General features: G+C 43.7%; 1 protein-coding gene across 2 annotated transcripts; it reads right to left on the reverse strand.

Moving 5' to 3' along the window:
• Positions 1-750: 750 nt before the first annotated feature.
• TMEM169 (transmembrane protein 169) lies at positions 751-16,159 on the reverse strand. Of its 2 annotated transcripts, none has more exons than XM_074594383.1 (3): positions 16,020-16,159; positions 3,034-3,468; positions 751-1,525 (listed from the first exon to the last, which is right to left on the reverse strand). In XM_074594383.1, the coding sequence occupies exons 2-3, from the start codon at positions 3,335-3,337 to the stop codon at positions 903-905; spliced, it is 927 nt and encodes a 308-aa protein (XP_074450484.1). In that variant the 5' UTR covers positions 3,338-3,468; positions 16,020-16,159; the 3' UTR covers positions 751-902. The 2 variants fall into 2 exon arrangements, with proteins under 2 accessions (XP_074450484.1, XP_074450485.1); XM_074594384.1 differs by lacking the exon at positions 16,020-16,159 and adding an exon at positions 3,922-4,008 and having other exon boundaries at positions 770-1,525.
• Position 16,160: the final 1 nt, after the last annotated feature.

Genomic DNA, 16,160 nt, shown 5'->3' on the forward strand with positions numbered 1-16,160 from the left:
CAGTGACACGCAAACTGAACCTTTCCTCAGAGCAGATGTTTCTTCCCTATCATGCAACTGTTTGCACTGCACACTGCATACAACTCCTGTAGCCCATTCCTTCCTAGCAGTGCACCTATCAAGAGATCAAATGGAGCTGTGTCCTAGCACCAATTTTGCAGCTACACTCTGCTGAGGGTGGTTGGTGACAGGCCCATCAGGTGCCCATGCACCGCATTACAGAGCAAGCCCTACTCTTCCAGCATGTGATGGACGCATTTCAGGTCAGCGTAGAGCTCATGTGCCTTTGTCCTCTCACAGTGAAAGGCTGGGCACAGCTATTGTAGTGGTCCATTTTTCAAAATCTGGCAGTGTCTAAGTAGTTAGCCTACCCAGAAGGTTTGCTGCACTTGGCGGAAGGACTGGAAAAGGACCCTTTCTAGGAAAACTGCAGGAATGTCACATTTTGCAATTTAGCCTTCACCTCTGAATGATTTCCTGGCTCCTGAAGGTCATCCCCCAAGTAGAGACTTCTGCTCACTGAGCCGACAGGTCACTGTTATGTCCCATTTCCTAAAAGTAAAGTCTAACTTTACACAAAAGGACTTTTCAGCATTTCTCTCTGCCACCTCACGAACAGTCCATGTCCCACAGACCTGGATTTTCTCGCCATTCTCAGAAGTTGTGATTAGCTAAAACAGATGACAGATCCTTGGAGAGCCATGCACCTCCCCACCTAGACCACATGAAGCTAGCACACTTGCATTCTGTGACATTTAAAGAGCACTCCCAGCCCAATATTTTATTTATTAAGTTTGCGTTTAAATATATATATATATATATATATAAAAAAATCATCAGTGTGTTATTTTCTAGGTGAAAACCACTCACATATGACCAAAATAGTCATCCAGGACAAAAGCTCAGAGTGCCGAGGTCTCAACGCCCTGCGCAGAGCTCTTGCCAGAGAGACTACCTGAGATATTGTCAGAATCTAGCAGCTCAACAATGCTGTACGGAGAACAGTCTTCCAAACCCAGCTTGCTGCAGAGCCAGCCACAGAAGCCCTTCTCCATATCCCTGACAGCATGCCACCAGTACCCAAAGGACCATGCTACCTGGGCTACAGCTGAGTACAGGCCTAGGGAAAAAGACACAACCATAATTATAATTGGGTAGAAGATGATCAAAAACGGACAAAAGGTGATTTTGTGCCAGAAGGTCCTCTCTTCATTGTACACCAAGAAGATGTTGTACCATGTAATGGTTCCATAGTAGAATGAAACCACAAAGGACACTACAAAAATGATGGGGAGGCAGACGATGGTCCAGAGGACGATGTGGGGTCCTCTGTCCAGTCCGACATCACATTTCTTCTTCTTCTCAGGTGCGTCCTCTTTAGGAGGTTCCTTTGACTTTGCCAGTTCCTGCAGCTCTTTGTCCGTTAGTGTGACATGGATGTCCACCATCTGACCCTTCTTCTTTCCCCTGGTGATTGTTCCAGTCAAAGTGACGTATCGGCTGTCTAAAGGCATGTTCCAGACACCTACAAACACAGATAAACTCATCTACATTGGATTTATTTTCTGTATGGAGTATTTTGTGTAAATCCCCAAAGACCCCAAAGACAATTAGATAGTGCATATAGAGTTACAGATAAGTTAAAAAAAGATTGAACACAAGAAGCAATGCAGTAAAAAGAAGATTATCACGGAAGAAGAGCTAATGAGGGAGGAGACAGGAATTCCAGATGGCAGAAATCACAAGGGAGAAGACTCCAGCATCTGCACTGGGGACAATATGTGAAGGGAAAGTGCTGCAGGAGTCTATGAGAAAGAGATGAGACAGAGTAATTGAATAAAAAATGCTATGCCTATTTTCTCTGGTACGCTCATAGATTTATTCCTGAGCAGTGTGGACACTTGGGGTGAATTAGATAAATATGACTAAGACTCTTGTTCTGGAATAAGCACATCCACACTTTGAGTTATACTTGAACACCTAATACTTCACTTTACATTTGCATTGTATCTCAATGCAATTTAATCATCAAAGTTTAGAAAATTCTTACAAATTTCCCTTTGCATTTGCACTGTATCTCAATGCAAATCAATTAACAAAGTTTAGAAAATTCTTACAAACTCTCATATAAGTATATTCGCATTTTAAGGGATCAACAAAGGCACCAAACAGGAAAGTGTTGTGATAGGTGTTAAAGTCACAAACAGACTGCCTTAGTTTCCAAGTGACATTGGTTTAGTATGGTCCCTGCAGAGATACTGGACGTAAACTCTTCTGTGGGGCTAAAATATGCTTCCTCCTGGTCTTAATTCTTACTAGTTTGGAAGGAGGTCTTCAGAGGCTCTTATAAGGAGGCTGAGCAGTTTGAAGTGGTCCACAAAAATAGGAAGGCAGCAGATAAGCCATCAGGATTGGGGTTGGGATCATGGGGGAATCTGGTGCAGCTGATGGACCAGGAGCATGCATTCACATTTAAGCCCCTCTCGGCCTGCACTGCTGACTCACAAGAGGATTAGCCATAGGAACTGCTTCCCACACTTCTCCCTGCAAGGGTATCCAGGACAGACATCAGAAGTGAAAGTGGCTCCAAGATGCCCCACAATGACCTTACCAAATAATCGCTCTTAAAGAGGAAGCTGTCCTGAGAATATGCAAACAGAAGGCAACAGCAAATCCTAGATAATGAGTAAAACTCCCTATCACAGGTAAAGGCACTAAATCCATCTGCTTCTATTCTTTCACTTAACAGGCAGTTGGTTTAGGCATGGATGGGAACTTGATCGTAGCATCATTGGCTTAAAGCAGGCTCAGCATTCTTCTAGGTCATTTAAAACTAAGAGTGTGGCAACAGCCAACCTCTGCAGAGACCTGCAGGAGAACGCCCAAATCAGCTTGTACTGCTTTTTCTTTCAGAGTGTTTTCCATGCCTGCAGCCTTGGAGAGGGTTGGTCCCACAGTCACTTCCATTTGACCTCAGTACATGCTGGCATCAAAAAAAGTTTATGGAAAGTGGGTGTTATCAGGAATACATACCTTCTGCCATAGACTGACCCAGGAACTTGGAGCCTTCTTCAGATCTCCTCTCCCCTCCTTCTTCATCTGCCTGTTCTTCTTCCACTTTATTCTCATTCTCTGACCGATACACTATTATTGACTCGGGACGGGACTCTTTCTTCTTCTTTTTCCTCCGGTCCATAGTGGCTTCCCCATCAAAGGTGACAGTGGTTGCCACAGCCTTTCTCATGGAGCCACGGTGAGGGCTCTGGCTTCCAGACTTGCTCTCTTTCTGCATGGTCTCCTCCATCCCACTGCTGCTCTCAAGCACCTCACTTGGCATCTTGTAGCACTTGTTTCCAATCTAACAGCTCCTGCACTTAGAAGTCATTGATTAGACAACAGTCCCATGGATGCTCTGTTTTAGCAAGGTGTCCCACTGCTGACATCCAAACTACACACTCCATTCCCAGCCTAAAACAAGAGAGAAGGCTGAGAAAGTGTCTTTTTCTTACCAAGCAGAAAAAATTACCAGAAATTTCCTATAAAGGGTTACTTCCAACTAGTTTAAATGTTATCTGAAGATCCTTATTACTGTCTTGAACATCAGTTTTATTACATGGATACATACTTTGTAATATCACCTAATCCTGATTCTCAGGTTCCAATTGTAAATATAACAAACCAAAGCTATTGGAAAATTAAAGAATATTAACATTTTGTCCTGGTTTCAGTTGGGATAGAGTTAATTTTCTTTCTAGTGATTGCTGTGTTTCAGATTTGGTATGAAAGGAATGTCAACAATGCATATTGTTTTAGTTGTTGCTAGGTGATGTTTATACCATTCAAGGACTTTTTTCAGCTTCCCACAGAAGCTGAGAAGGAGCATAGACAGAACAATGGAATGGCCAATGGAATATTGCGTACCATAGGTGTCACGCTGGGTATGGGGGTTGGCCAGGGCGTGGGAATTCGCAATCACTGCTCGAGAAGTTGCCAATTTCACCAATTCACCTGGTGGTGAGAGTGACTTCTGTCATTATTATTGTTATTTTCCTTTTCTGTTACTGTTCTATTAAATTGTCTTTATTTCAGCCCACGAGGTCTTTTTCCCTTTCCCCTCCTTTTCTCCCTCTTCTCCCTACCCTTCTGAGGGAAAGGAGGAGAACTGCCTGAGTGGCTGTGTGGTCCTAGCTGCCAGCTGGTGTTAAACCATGACACATTTCTAAGAAGAGATTAAACAAGTACAGCTTACTGGGTGATTTTAACATTCCTCCACAATGCTGGAAGCAAACAGAAGACAATAGTTTTGGCCCACACACATGAGAATGAAGAAATGAAACCATAGACGAAAAAGTTGACTGATTTAAGGGACTGGCCTAGATTAGAGACAACTGCAGCAGGAGCACTGCGCTCGTCCTGCATTACAACAGCTGTATTTATGCCAGGCTTTCTCATTTTGGATGTCTTCTGATTTACTGCTCATTGCAAGGACATTACAAAAAGTAATCAAATTATGTCAAAATGACTGATGTTTCAAACCTTACCAAGTTAGCATTATGTAGTGCTGTCAGACCTTAAAAATATAGCATACACAGTGGATTTAAAGCAAAACTACTATTAAGATGACTTCACTGAGGAGGGAATTTGAAACCACTAATTGTGCAGGGAAAACAACCCACATCTTCACAAATCTTTGTAACAAAAATAAGAGCTGTTTTTTACTCCTCATTTAAGCAAAATTAACAGCAATATCAGGTGACACTGTTATCTATGGGAAAGCTGCCTAAGTAAAAAACATATAATTAAAAATGCATTGAGGCAGACAAATCCTGCTCCATGAACATGGAAGACACAGGATTAATGGTTCTCTGATTTCATAACATTTAAGAAACTCAGTGTGCCAAGTATTCATGAAGTATTTAGGTACAAATCTGCATACACTGAATAATGTTTTAACAACTCTGAAGAGCTCTGTTGAACATTTACATGAACATTTATATTTAAAAGAATGCACATTACCAATAGTTAAGCTTCTACCTACTATCTGAGTCATCTCTTTAACAGGAAACTAAGAAACACAGTTATCATCATTTATACCCTACACAATGCTGGGAATTTGTTTTACTTGAACAGATGCTAGAAAAAAGTTGAGCATTTTTAGATTTGGCAGTATGGTCCCGGTCTTCCCACAGATACAAGATTTTGCTGGTTTGTTTTGAAATTTGTTGCAGAACTTCAGATCAATGATTTATGCCTTGTACAGTCACACACACATACACCCCCTTTAAATTGTATCACTTTAGCACCTAGGACTCTGGCCAGTAGGCTCTATGTGGTTTTAAAGAACTCAACAATTCATATGATTTTTTGCATTATAGAAAATAAATCTTCCCTGGTGATCAGAAGACACATAAAATGGAATTAAAAAAATCAAGATTCATCACACCCCAGAAGTCACACTACTTCTAAATCACTGGGCAGGGAGTATCTCAGGTAGCTCTGCAGCATGGTTGGGAACAGACTGTTTAGATTGCCATCTGAGCTTACACCTGCCATGCAAAAATATATGCCTAAATTTGCAGACATACTGGAAAACAGCTCTATAAAATACTAAATTTACTGCAAGTACTGTCTCCTCACTGCAGTGTCAAGTGTTGCACTTCAGAACTACCTAGAAGTAACTCGGCTTAATTATTCCACTGTGATCAAGGGAAGCAAGGACGAAGAGGGGCAGCGATGACGAATGCCCTAGCCTGGTGTACCAAGTAAGCGTGGTTCAGTGTATGGGTTGTCCGAGATCACTGCCTGTGCATTCTCCTCCCAGCCCGACGTCTGAGCCCAACAGAGACTAGAGCAAAAAGAAGGGAATTTTGCCCCCCTTGGGTCTCTGGGAGAAACATCTCATCACCTCCACCTCCCCCCAAAAAAACCATAAATGTGCTAATAAGAAGCAATTCCTCAATAAAGTTCTTGTACCTCGTCTGCCTGAGGAATGTGGTCTTTACACTGTTTGGAAGCAGCATGCAGATGTGGCAGTTTTCCACGTACCATAATATGAAAGATGAATGGGATATGCAAGAAACTTCACTGTAAAATCTAATGCTTTGCTTTCTACTTCCCCCTTTTAACTCCAAAGCAAACCATCCACTGACTTCAAAGATAGCAAGCTTTGGCTATTAACATGTTAACATTGGCAAGACTCTCAGATCTCTTCACGTCCACTGGAATTCTCACAAGCTTTCGTTTTTTAAAAATGTTTTTTAAATGTTTTTTAAAAATTTAATGTTTTAAAAAAATTTTAAAAAAAAAAATGTTTTTTAAAATGTTTTTTAAAAATGCCTTTATGGGGAAATTGAATGTTTATGCTATGGAATAAACGCATGCTTTGTGGTAAATTCATCCAGGAGGTACAATAGGCTCTAACATTTTTCTCTGAGGATTAACAATAAAACTTCATGTTTTGCCTCTATGAAATTCTAAAATCACCTGATTGAACCCAATAGGCCCCTGAGACAACAGTGAGATTCCCCTCCCAGAGGCAGTGAAAAGAAAGTAGGCCTGGAGTCACAGAGAAGTCAAAAGCATCACTGCTGGGATGAACTAGTAAAAGTCTGGAGACATGGGAGTTGACTTGGGATTAGATTCCCAAAGTTCCTGGCTGTAGTTCCATGCTCAGTCCCTACTGCCTTGAAAAGGGGACGACTTGCCAGTAATATTTACAAATAACCCAAAGCTACAGGCAAAGATTTGTGGTTGGGCTTTTTCTTTTTCTTAGAAGTTTATCCAGCTGTGACCTCGGCTAAACTCACAGTAGATGATAAACCAATGTCAGTTCTCAGTGTGATGCCAAAGCCTAAAGGACTATGTCAACTTCGACTATGTGAGGAGGAACAAGGTGATGTTACTTTTGAATCTGGCACAGACTGGATTGCTCCTGGAAACCTGTGTCCAGTTCTTGTGCTCACCGGGCAGGCAGGATGCTGATTAATGATCAGAAGATGCTTATGACACCTAAATTATTTTGCTACGTCTGACGTTCCCACCCCTGCTACAGCAGCTATTGCCGCTGTGAGTTACCACCAGGACTAGAAAGAAACATCTCAACAACAGGGTTATCAAGTGGTGTCAGCTCAGTTTCTTGTTCCCTTGCTCCTGAGCTGAGAAGAGGGGAGGGACTGGGCAATGGGAGGCAAGCCCCTAAAGTGTGGTTGCTGTAGCTGGGTCAGAGCCTTTGGGTTAAGGAAGTGAAGGAACCCAGATTATTCTGTTTAAGGCACAAGGAGGTAAAATCTGATGTCAGTCTGTCTACATCAAAAACAAAAACATGGTGAAGAAGATCCCTCTGATCCAGCAGGGAAGGATGCAATAAGATAAAAAGCTGAGAGAAATACAAGGCAGACGTTAGGTAGGTGTTTTAACAAAGTGGGTAGGTGGCACTTGGTGTACATCGTGGAAGGCTGTGGATAGTTGTCCCACCACTGGAAACTTCCAAATCTGGAGTGGGTATCTTGGCAGCAGTTTCGTCACCAGTGCTTGACCAGAAGAGGTGTTAATGTGGTCTTGTATTAGCGAGCAGTCAGACTGAAAGATCACAAAGATCTTTCCTGATCTCAAGTCTGTTTTCACAGTAGCTGTTTATTCTTTTCTCATCTTTTCACCAATGGAGCAGCTGGGGTACCCTCTGCCATCTGGTCCAGACCTTCTGAACACAGCGCTTGGAAACACCACCATCAGCCCCACATCTCGCAGTGATGCTGGGAAATCAAACAGGTCCATGCCCCAGTCCTATTTTTCCTGGGAATATTTTCTCCGTAGTTGCAAACAAAAAATGGGCTCTTGCAGAAATCACAGTAGAATACACAAAGCTTTTTTTTTCTCTCTTCCTTTTCTTTACGTCCTGTAAGAACAAGGTCAGCCCTCAGCACTACAAGGCTGTCCACCAACTCTTTCAGCCATACACCGAGATCTTCACCCCTTAAAAGCCTTGCTGTGGAGCTGCAGCATGACAACTGCCATGCATCTCGTACTTAGTGATGTCTCCCACGTGGGAGCACAGGGGCAGACAGAAATCTAATAACCGTCCATGGGAGGGAGGGAAAAGAAATGGTCAAATTTCAGACACAGCATGAAGCAGTTTATTAGCCAAACAATTTGTTATTAATCTCCATGTGAAAACAGATGGAGAACCCTGGGGAGGCGGCTCTGCAAAAACACTGTGTAGGGAAATTTTTAGAAGCACAGTCTTCTCTTACTATGCAGGGAAGATACTGCTGCTTATGCTTCCCATGGCAGTATTAGTCTTTGACACACAAAACAGGAGCCTAAAAGCTTGGCCTTGCACCATTTAGGTCAAAGGAAGTTTTTTCCATTGGTTTTTCAGGGCTTGATCCTGCTGTTAACAGAAGAGAAATTATCCAGTTTGAATGCAGACAGGAAGGAAGAGCCTTCCCGTAAGCTAATAAAATCCTTGATCTTAAATCCCTGCTACAGCACAAGTAGCCTTTTTATGACTGCTCAGAGCAGACATAAGAGGAAAAAATGTAGGCGGTAAGCAGTGAGGAGCATCAATTTTTATTTTTATAGACACATAAAATGTACAACACATAAGAAGAACTGGCACTGCGTCTTCACTCACATCATGCAGGGGTTATCTGCAGAAACAAAATAAACTCTGTGCTTTAGAAGCACTGTGAGTTACCCAGGATGGGGAAGAGATAAGGGGAAACTTACCCCAGAGACCTACCTTGAAAGAGAGCTCCCCAGCCACGGATCCTCCTTTGCCTGCTCCTTTTACTCCATAGTCTCCCCACCCCTAATCCCTTCTCCACCCAACTCCACCTCTGATTTTGTGCATGTGCATGTGTGTGTTTCTGAGGATGTATGTTACCCAAAGGTTTATTTCCAATCCATAGTATTTTTAAAGGGGGTATCTGCTGGCAGACTGTACACATGAAAAGTAAATGGTATCAGATACATCCAGCTGTTCAGGACTGATCTGTCTGTCATCAGTCAATCATGTTATGACAAAACGCACTGGTCTAATGCAGGACACACAGCCCCAGACCCTACAAAAACACGTGGCAAGACCTATATAAAAAAAGCACATTTAATTCAGACCTTATGCTGGGAGAGGGACAAACAGTAGGGCTCCCTCAACAACGTAGGACCTGTTTTAAATACCTAAATGACTCCACGTAATCTTTCACACGTGCATTCTCACCATACCCTGCTGAAACAGAGGACAGCATCTGTCTCCATTTCATGGTGAAATAGCTCAAATTAGATTACACAGTTACCTCTATCTAGCAAATACTCAAGGCTGTGATGAATGACATGTTGGAAGGTGAGGCAAGAACAGCCCCTCCCTATCAGTACTAGCGTCTGTGCAGCTTGTGGTGAGCTTGACAGGGGGATTTATCTCACTGAAAATAACCCTTTTGCATTTTAAAAGAAAATAAATTTTTGTTTTCAGCCAGACAAATTCCCTCATCAGGTTGACCATGCAGCTACCGTTAGAGGAAAGAATGTCTAAGGAAGGGGAGAAAAACTACCCCTCATGGCAGTGGCCCATTTCGAGGCTGCATGAAGTGTCTGTATAACAATAGCAAGAGGCACAGAGAGAACTGTCAGCCTATGCCAGCCCAGCAAGGTAGGAGACAGCAAACAGCCAAGCTCATGGATCACATCTGTCTTTCCCTCCCTGCTTAATCCACAAGCTTCAGAACGCTTTCATTTCTGAGAGAGAGAGAGAGAGACAAGAAAAATGACCATGCTCTTGGTGTGCTTCTGAGCAGCAGCAGACCTCAGGCTGGACTGCTGAAAGCAGAAGACAGCACTGAGCACCAGAGCAGGGGGCATAACACAGTAAGACAACTCATGCCACCAAAAACTTTATGGGTGTTTGCTAATGGAGCCCCGCCGTGCCATGCCTTCCCCTCAGGAGCAGAGGGTGCTAAAAGCTCAAGCTAAAAGTGAAGGGAAGAGTGGACAAGCGACAGAATCTCTGCGGGCAAGCACTGACAGACCCAAGTTTGCCCAGTCCTTCCGATTTATGACTGACACATGAGTCCTGCCTGTCGGCAGGTGGCATTAGTGCCAGAGCTGCCCCACACTGCTAAGCAGCTTCTGGACCAATCCCCCTGGCATCATGACCCTGACCTGTGTCGGCCAGCATTGGCTGACCACCACTGAAGCTGCAGCAAGACTAGACTTGCTTGGGTGTGGATTAAGGGCTCACTGGCTCCGATGCCATGCTGGGTGGCTCAGGCGTGTTGCTCTCCCTGCCATCCTTCCTTGAGACACCCAAACGCTTGCTGACAGTATTCTATGGATAGAACCAAAACAACAAAAAAAAGTAGTGGAGAGAGGCATTGCAAAGTATCACTAAATTATTTCTGGATGACATTTTCAAAGGATTTTTTTAAAAGTCAAGGACATTTTACAAAGTATCTGTTTTATGAATCAGTTATTTTTATTTTCCTCTGCTGTTCCATAACTTTTCCAAATGTCACAGAATAACAACTGCTGTGTAGATCAGTATTACCGAAGGCTGGAAAACAGCATACAAGAATGGCTGCACATTTTTATTTTGTATTAAATGAAATGCCTAATCAATTTTCTTGCATACCAACTTTTTGAAAATCCCCAAATTGTACTAGTCTAGATTTTTTTAGAGCAAAAGCCTGAAGTGCTGTCTCTCCCTTGTCTCCCCACTTCTTTGTCCAGGCTGCTAGAAGAAAGAGAAATTGAGACAAAGGACTCAAAGCTTCCCACTGCCTCCACAGGGACGAGATCTGTTGCTTTATGTTTATTATACTACGCTAAAAATGTCAATGAATGGCACATGCACATTAGCCTTTAAAGAGAACCAAGGCTTTAAAAGGAGAATGACTTGGAAATGGAGGTTGGTTTGAAATCTTCAAAGCAAACCAAGTGGTTTAGATATGAATCTTGAATAAGCTCAAGAAAGGTCCCCAAATCTTGTAGGAAAAAAATCTCCACAATAAAGTGGAGACATACTCTCTCTGTTCCCCTGCTCTACCCCTCACTTCTGCATTTGCCAAAGCAGGCCATCCTGCACCTTGAAAGCGCAGGTGCCCATTGCAATTCCTACCCCATCCCCCAGGTCGCTGCTGGATTACAAAGCACCACATGACTAGCTGAACCAAGTGGGTCACACCAACTTGAGCCCAGCAACCCTCTTCCACGGCAGTGCCCTTAGGCTGGGACCAGGTGTAGCATCTGTTTTTATTGGTATAATACCTGATCCATCCTCTGTTTGAAGCCTTTATATTAAACAGGATTGAAAGATGCACTAGGAGCTTGCTCCACGCATCAAATCGGTGTTGTGCTTCCCCTAAGCATCCAAGCAGATGCCTAGAAAAAAGTAACAATGGAGCAAGCATGTAGTACGTGAAAACAGAGTTTTGAGCCCCTCACCTCCCTTTACAGAGTGCAGAGAAAACACCTTCTACACAGTGTATACCCACACACATACGCAAGTAAGAAACACTGGGAGTTGCTGTGTCTGAAGACACAGTGTCTGAGCCACAAAGCACCAGTGGTGGGTGTGAAGCACTTGTGCTAACTCAAGACAACACAGTCCTTGCTAGCCAGAGACCTGGCTGGTGGGTGGCTATTTCAGTGAAGGATTGCAAGACCTCTGTTTCTTTTCTTTAGGAAATCATGTAGTGCTCTCACCGGGATGTTTTAATGCATGCTAGAATCTTGCCTGACTTTTACGGTAACTAAAAACTAGGACTTGTGTAAGCACCTCAGGTTTTTTTTCCTTCCCTTCCTACTCAGAAGATCCCTGACCATCTCGGTCTCCTCTCCTTTCCCGCCCTGCTCTCTGCTGGCAAGATCAAGTACCCAAGTGCTTTACGCAGACAAAATGAGGAGAGACCACACAGAAATACCTGCGCTTAGAGAGCAAGAAGTTGCAGCCATGCAGCCCAATGGAAAACAGTCAGCTGTAAATCCAGCCTAGAAAGGATTATCTGAAAAATACCAACACCAAACTACATCATGCAGTTCTTATTTGGGCAAGATATTTGGGGGCTTCAGATCAGAGCTTTCTCTGAGTTACACCCAGCTATAGCCCAGGAGTCGCTGAAGAGCCAGACTGCACAGACAGAGAACTGGAAGATTCCCCTGGGAGTGATTCAGGATTCCTTAATGCATTGCACAGTAAATATAATCTAAGATATTTAGACAGTATCTCCAGCAGCAGGAATTAGTTTGCTCAGGGGACTCTCGATTGGATACAAGTGCAGATACAGATCCATGGTGCCAGAGTATTAAAAATGCAGCACTTTCAATTGCAGACAAGTCAATGCTCCAGTATCATTAGTACGGTATTAGTGGGGTGTGTGATTTTTTTAGAAAATCTGGCTATGTACCGGTTTGAAACTGTTTGATGCTGATATTCTACATCTTGTGCCACTACAAACTCTGCTTTGAGTAGGATGTCTGTCTTTGGTATCTCCTGTAATTTTTTTAATAACTGGAATGAAATTCCTAGGGATAATGATGAAAGGTTGTAAAATCCTGATTATCTTCTAATTAGACTGAAATTCCCTGAGATACCATTGAAAGTACCTTTCCAGAGGGGAAGTCCCTAAAGAGATGAATCAACCAGAGAGCCCGACCATCAGCTGGGGCTGAGCAGGAGGCATTCTGACATGGAAACTAGAAGCCACGAAACAGAAAGGTTCTTGCCTCCTGGTGAAGATGACAAAAGGAAAAACAGCCACAGGAGAGAAGGGACAGACAGGAGGTGAATGTAGCAGGGATTTCCAAAGAGGCCTTCTGCATAATCCCACAGAAAGGTCCAGAGAGGTAAGGAAACAAAAACCTCACACCAGTTTTCATTTGGTTTTTGCTCAATCCAGGCATTTCTTGTAATAGGTGGGGGCGGGGGGGAAGGCGGAAGAAATTATTGTTGTTATACTTTGTGCAATTTGGTATCCCAGGACAAGAAAGATATGAACCTGGAGCATCCATAAGAGTGAGGTTCTGGGAAAGCAGAGGCTGCTAGAGTGCAAGCCTGATTTTTTCTGAAGGATAACTAGCAGAAACCCTCTGTCAGAAATCATCTTTGACCTTAAAGTTTTATTTCTGGCACTAAGATGCTTTTCATTAAATCTCCGCAGCTCTCACTTCCTTGTGAGACTGCTGGCCCTGGGGATACCTCTCCCAGGCTTTGGATCCTGCGGAGGTTTCTCTCCTGTTTGGAGCCATCTGTTTTCTCACATCAGGTTGGTATTTAACAACTCTGAGACCTTCCCCCTTGCCAACATGGATTACGAGCTATGGGAGGGCGCAGACCCCCTGAATGACAGCAGGCTATAAGGAGTTATTAAGGCAGTATGTACCGCTGCCAGGATTTTTAAAGCATGGCAGTGTACTGGACTGGCAGATGTCACCAGCTGAATAGCTGAGCCATAGGCTGGCAAAGCACAAAATCAGCTTTTGACAAAAGTAGCCTTTTCTGAAAACGCAGTTTCCTATTCATCTCAACAAATTGAACAACTTCATTCAAAGCCAAGACACAATCTGGGAGCTGTAAAAACAGGAAATCTAGTTTTTCCTCTTCGATCTATAAATAAAAAAGTAGATGCTGAAGAATGACATGAGCTAATCTCACAAATCTGAAGGAGCTGACAACTGGGAAAAAAACTACTGATTAATTCTTTTTCCTAAATGCGGCATTTTCATTTTTGAATGGTTAATGTTTTAAGTGGTAGATATGCCAAGGGAAAAAAAAATCAGACCGTTCTTAACTTAAAAAAATAAAAATGAAGACTCTGAGGCTTTAAATGCAATTTATTTTCATTCAAATGTAGGCTGACATGTGCTGAAATAAATAAATAAATAAATCAACTGTCTAATCAGACACAATTCCTAACACATAAAAATTAAGAGTCTGAACATTAAGTTTATAGAATAGCATAAATATGTAAGAAGAGCCTTCTGCTTACTGAATTTACCACTATGGCTGCACGTAGTGACAGACCAACATGTTTTAATGCTACCAATAAAATAAAATGAACACTCCTTTGCAAATAAGAAAGTACAAGCGTAGGAGAAGATTAAAATTGATTTCAGTTAATAAGATTTTCTTATTTTCAGCTTAAATAATTTTGAATTTCAACCACCGGAGGAAAATCGATTCACACAAAGGTACACTTTGAATCCTTGGTTCAAAGGCAACCTACACAACAGTGAATAGAAGCCTTGCTGAAAACATCTCTGAGCATTGGTTATCTCCGCTCTGTTCTTTGTGGATAGATTTTGTACAAGAAGGAGCTACCCTCCATTGAATGTCAAGGCATGGATGTCCCCTTTTCTCGCAGTTCCTTATTCTCCAGTCTTTATGCCTTTCCCCTTTCTCCCCTCACCCATCACTCATAGAACCTTGATCTGTTCAGCCCCTTATTTGTGGCATTTCTATGGCTACTGAGAAATTCCAAAACCCAAGCAATTTATCCTGACAGGGAAGAAAAATCATTTGATAGTGCTCTCCGGAAAGAACACTGAAATCAAGCAAGTCATATGAGGAGAGAGGCCCATTGGATTTTCCTTGGTGGCCTGCGGCTCAGGCAGGATGGCAGGCAGGTTGGAATACGAAGATCTAGTTCACTAGCACAGATGAGTGCTTCTCCCTGGGATTAATTAATGATCGCTCTGATACGGCCGGCCTGCCTACGATATGTAGGGCAGCCAGAAACAGTTAATAGGGATCTGTGGAGTCTCCAGATTGTGGATAATAATTAAAAAGGAAAAAAAAATACTCTTGCAGTGTCACCCACAGTGCTTCACGTTTTGCGTCCAGAAAGCAATACTGTGCTTTAAAATATTAAAGTATTCTGCAAACATCAACCCACCCGGAAGGCAACTTTGTCTAACGGTTGCCTCACCGGCCAAAGACACCATGCAGGAGTCCATTCCTGTCTTGTCACCCTTTGCTGAATGAGTCTGGACACACCTTTAACTTCTCCATGCCTCCGCTTCCCTGCACTTAAAAGGAGCGTATACAGCTTCCTTTGAAACACACTGAACTTCAGAATAAAGATGTTATCTTACAATTTTCTCTGATTTAAAGTATAAAACCTTAGAACATGTTTTTGGGAAAGTAAATAAATCCATTTAACAAAAGAGACAGCGAAAACTGACTCAATGATTCTCCCACTTTACTTATGTCTCTCTCTCTAGAATTTTTTTCTCACTCTCTTCTCACATTAGCCATCCCCCCTAAGGCAAAAATAACAGGACAAAAATTGAGATACACACTTTCAAGCATCTCTTCTGTTGAAAAGGACAGAGGAGATGCCTGGAAAGATACTGAACATGCACACACATGCTCCTGGGCACATCAGCGCTGGTTAAAATCACCTGCAATGGACAAAGATGCTCTGTCACTTCACTGTGGGACAGAAAGGAAAATAATGTTGGCTGCCCTCTGTGTCAGCTGAATAATTAATACTGAGCTTACTGAGGGCGATTTTAAGTGAAAAAACTCCACCATAAAGGCATTTTAGCACAAAATGGCTATGTTAGGGAGATTATATATGGTATCACCTCAGCCTTGGCGGCCCCTTCCCGACAAAGTCCACGCCTGGAGAGAGGATTCTCCGCCCGCGGGTCCCTGGCAAAGCCCCCGCAGCTTTCTCTGCTATTTATGACACCTCCAGCGCATTACACTGACTTCTGGCGGGGGCTCCGCTCCCCGTGCTCCTCAGGGCGCCCCGCTGTGGAAGGTGACCCGAAACGGTCCAGAAAAATACGAAAAAACCCTCTTTTTAAAGCAGCTGAGAGGGCGGATGAGGGGTAGGTGGGTTTGCTGCGAGGCTCCAGCAGGCAGAGGCCACCTTGAGGCACCAAGGGGCTGCCTGAGGAACCGATCCCTCCCTCCCAGGCGCTCAACCTGCGGCCAACGGTCCCTCCACCGTGGGGACAGACCCCGGCCGTTACCGACCGGTGGACAGCCGTCCTGCCCCCCGCCCCTCCCGCCTCCTTACCTGCCGCCCGCGGGGCCGCGCTGTGCCGTGCCGTAGGAGGCGGCAACGACCCGGCTCTGCCCGGGCACCGCTCCGCCGCCACCCGCTCACCGTCCCCGGCGCCGAGCCCCGGAGCGGACGGGCGGGCGGGGCCGCGCGTCA

The sequence above is a fragment of the Larus michahellis genome, chromosome 7 (genome assembly GCF_964199755.1).
Source record: "Larus michahellis chromosome 7, bLarMic1.1, whole genome shotgun sequence".
Lineage (NCBI taxonomy): Eukaryota > Metazoa > Chordata > Aves > Charadriiformes > Laridae > Larus > Larus michahellis.

Bases quoted from the DNA above. Each gene is read 5' to 3' on its own strand.
- TMEM169 (XM_074594383.1), bottom strand. From the start codon at position 3,337: ATGCCAAGTGAGGTGCTTGAGAGCAGCAGTGGGATGGAGGAGACCATG. The intron at 1,526-3,033 runs GTATGTATTCCT...CTGTGTTTGTAG, and splicing joins GGGTCAGTCTATGGCAGAAG to GTGTCTGGAACATGCCTTTA.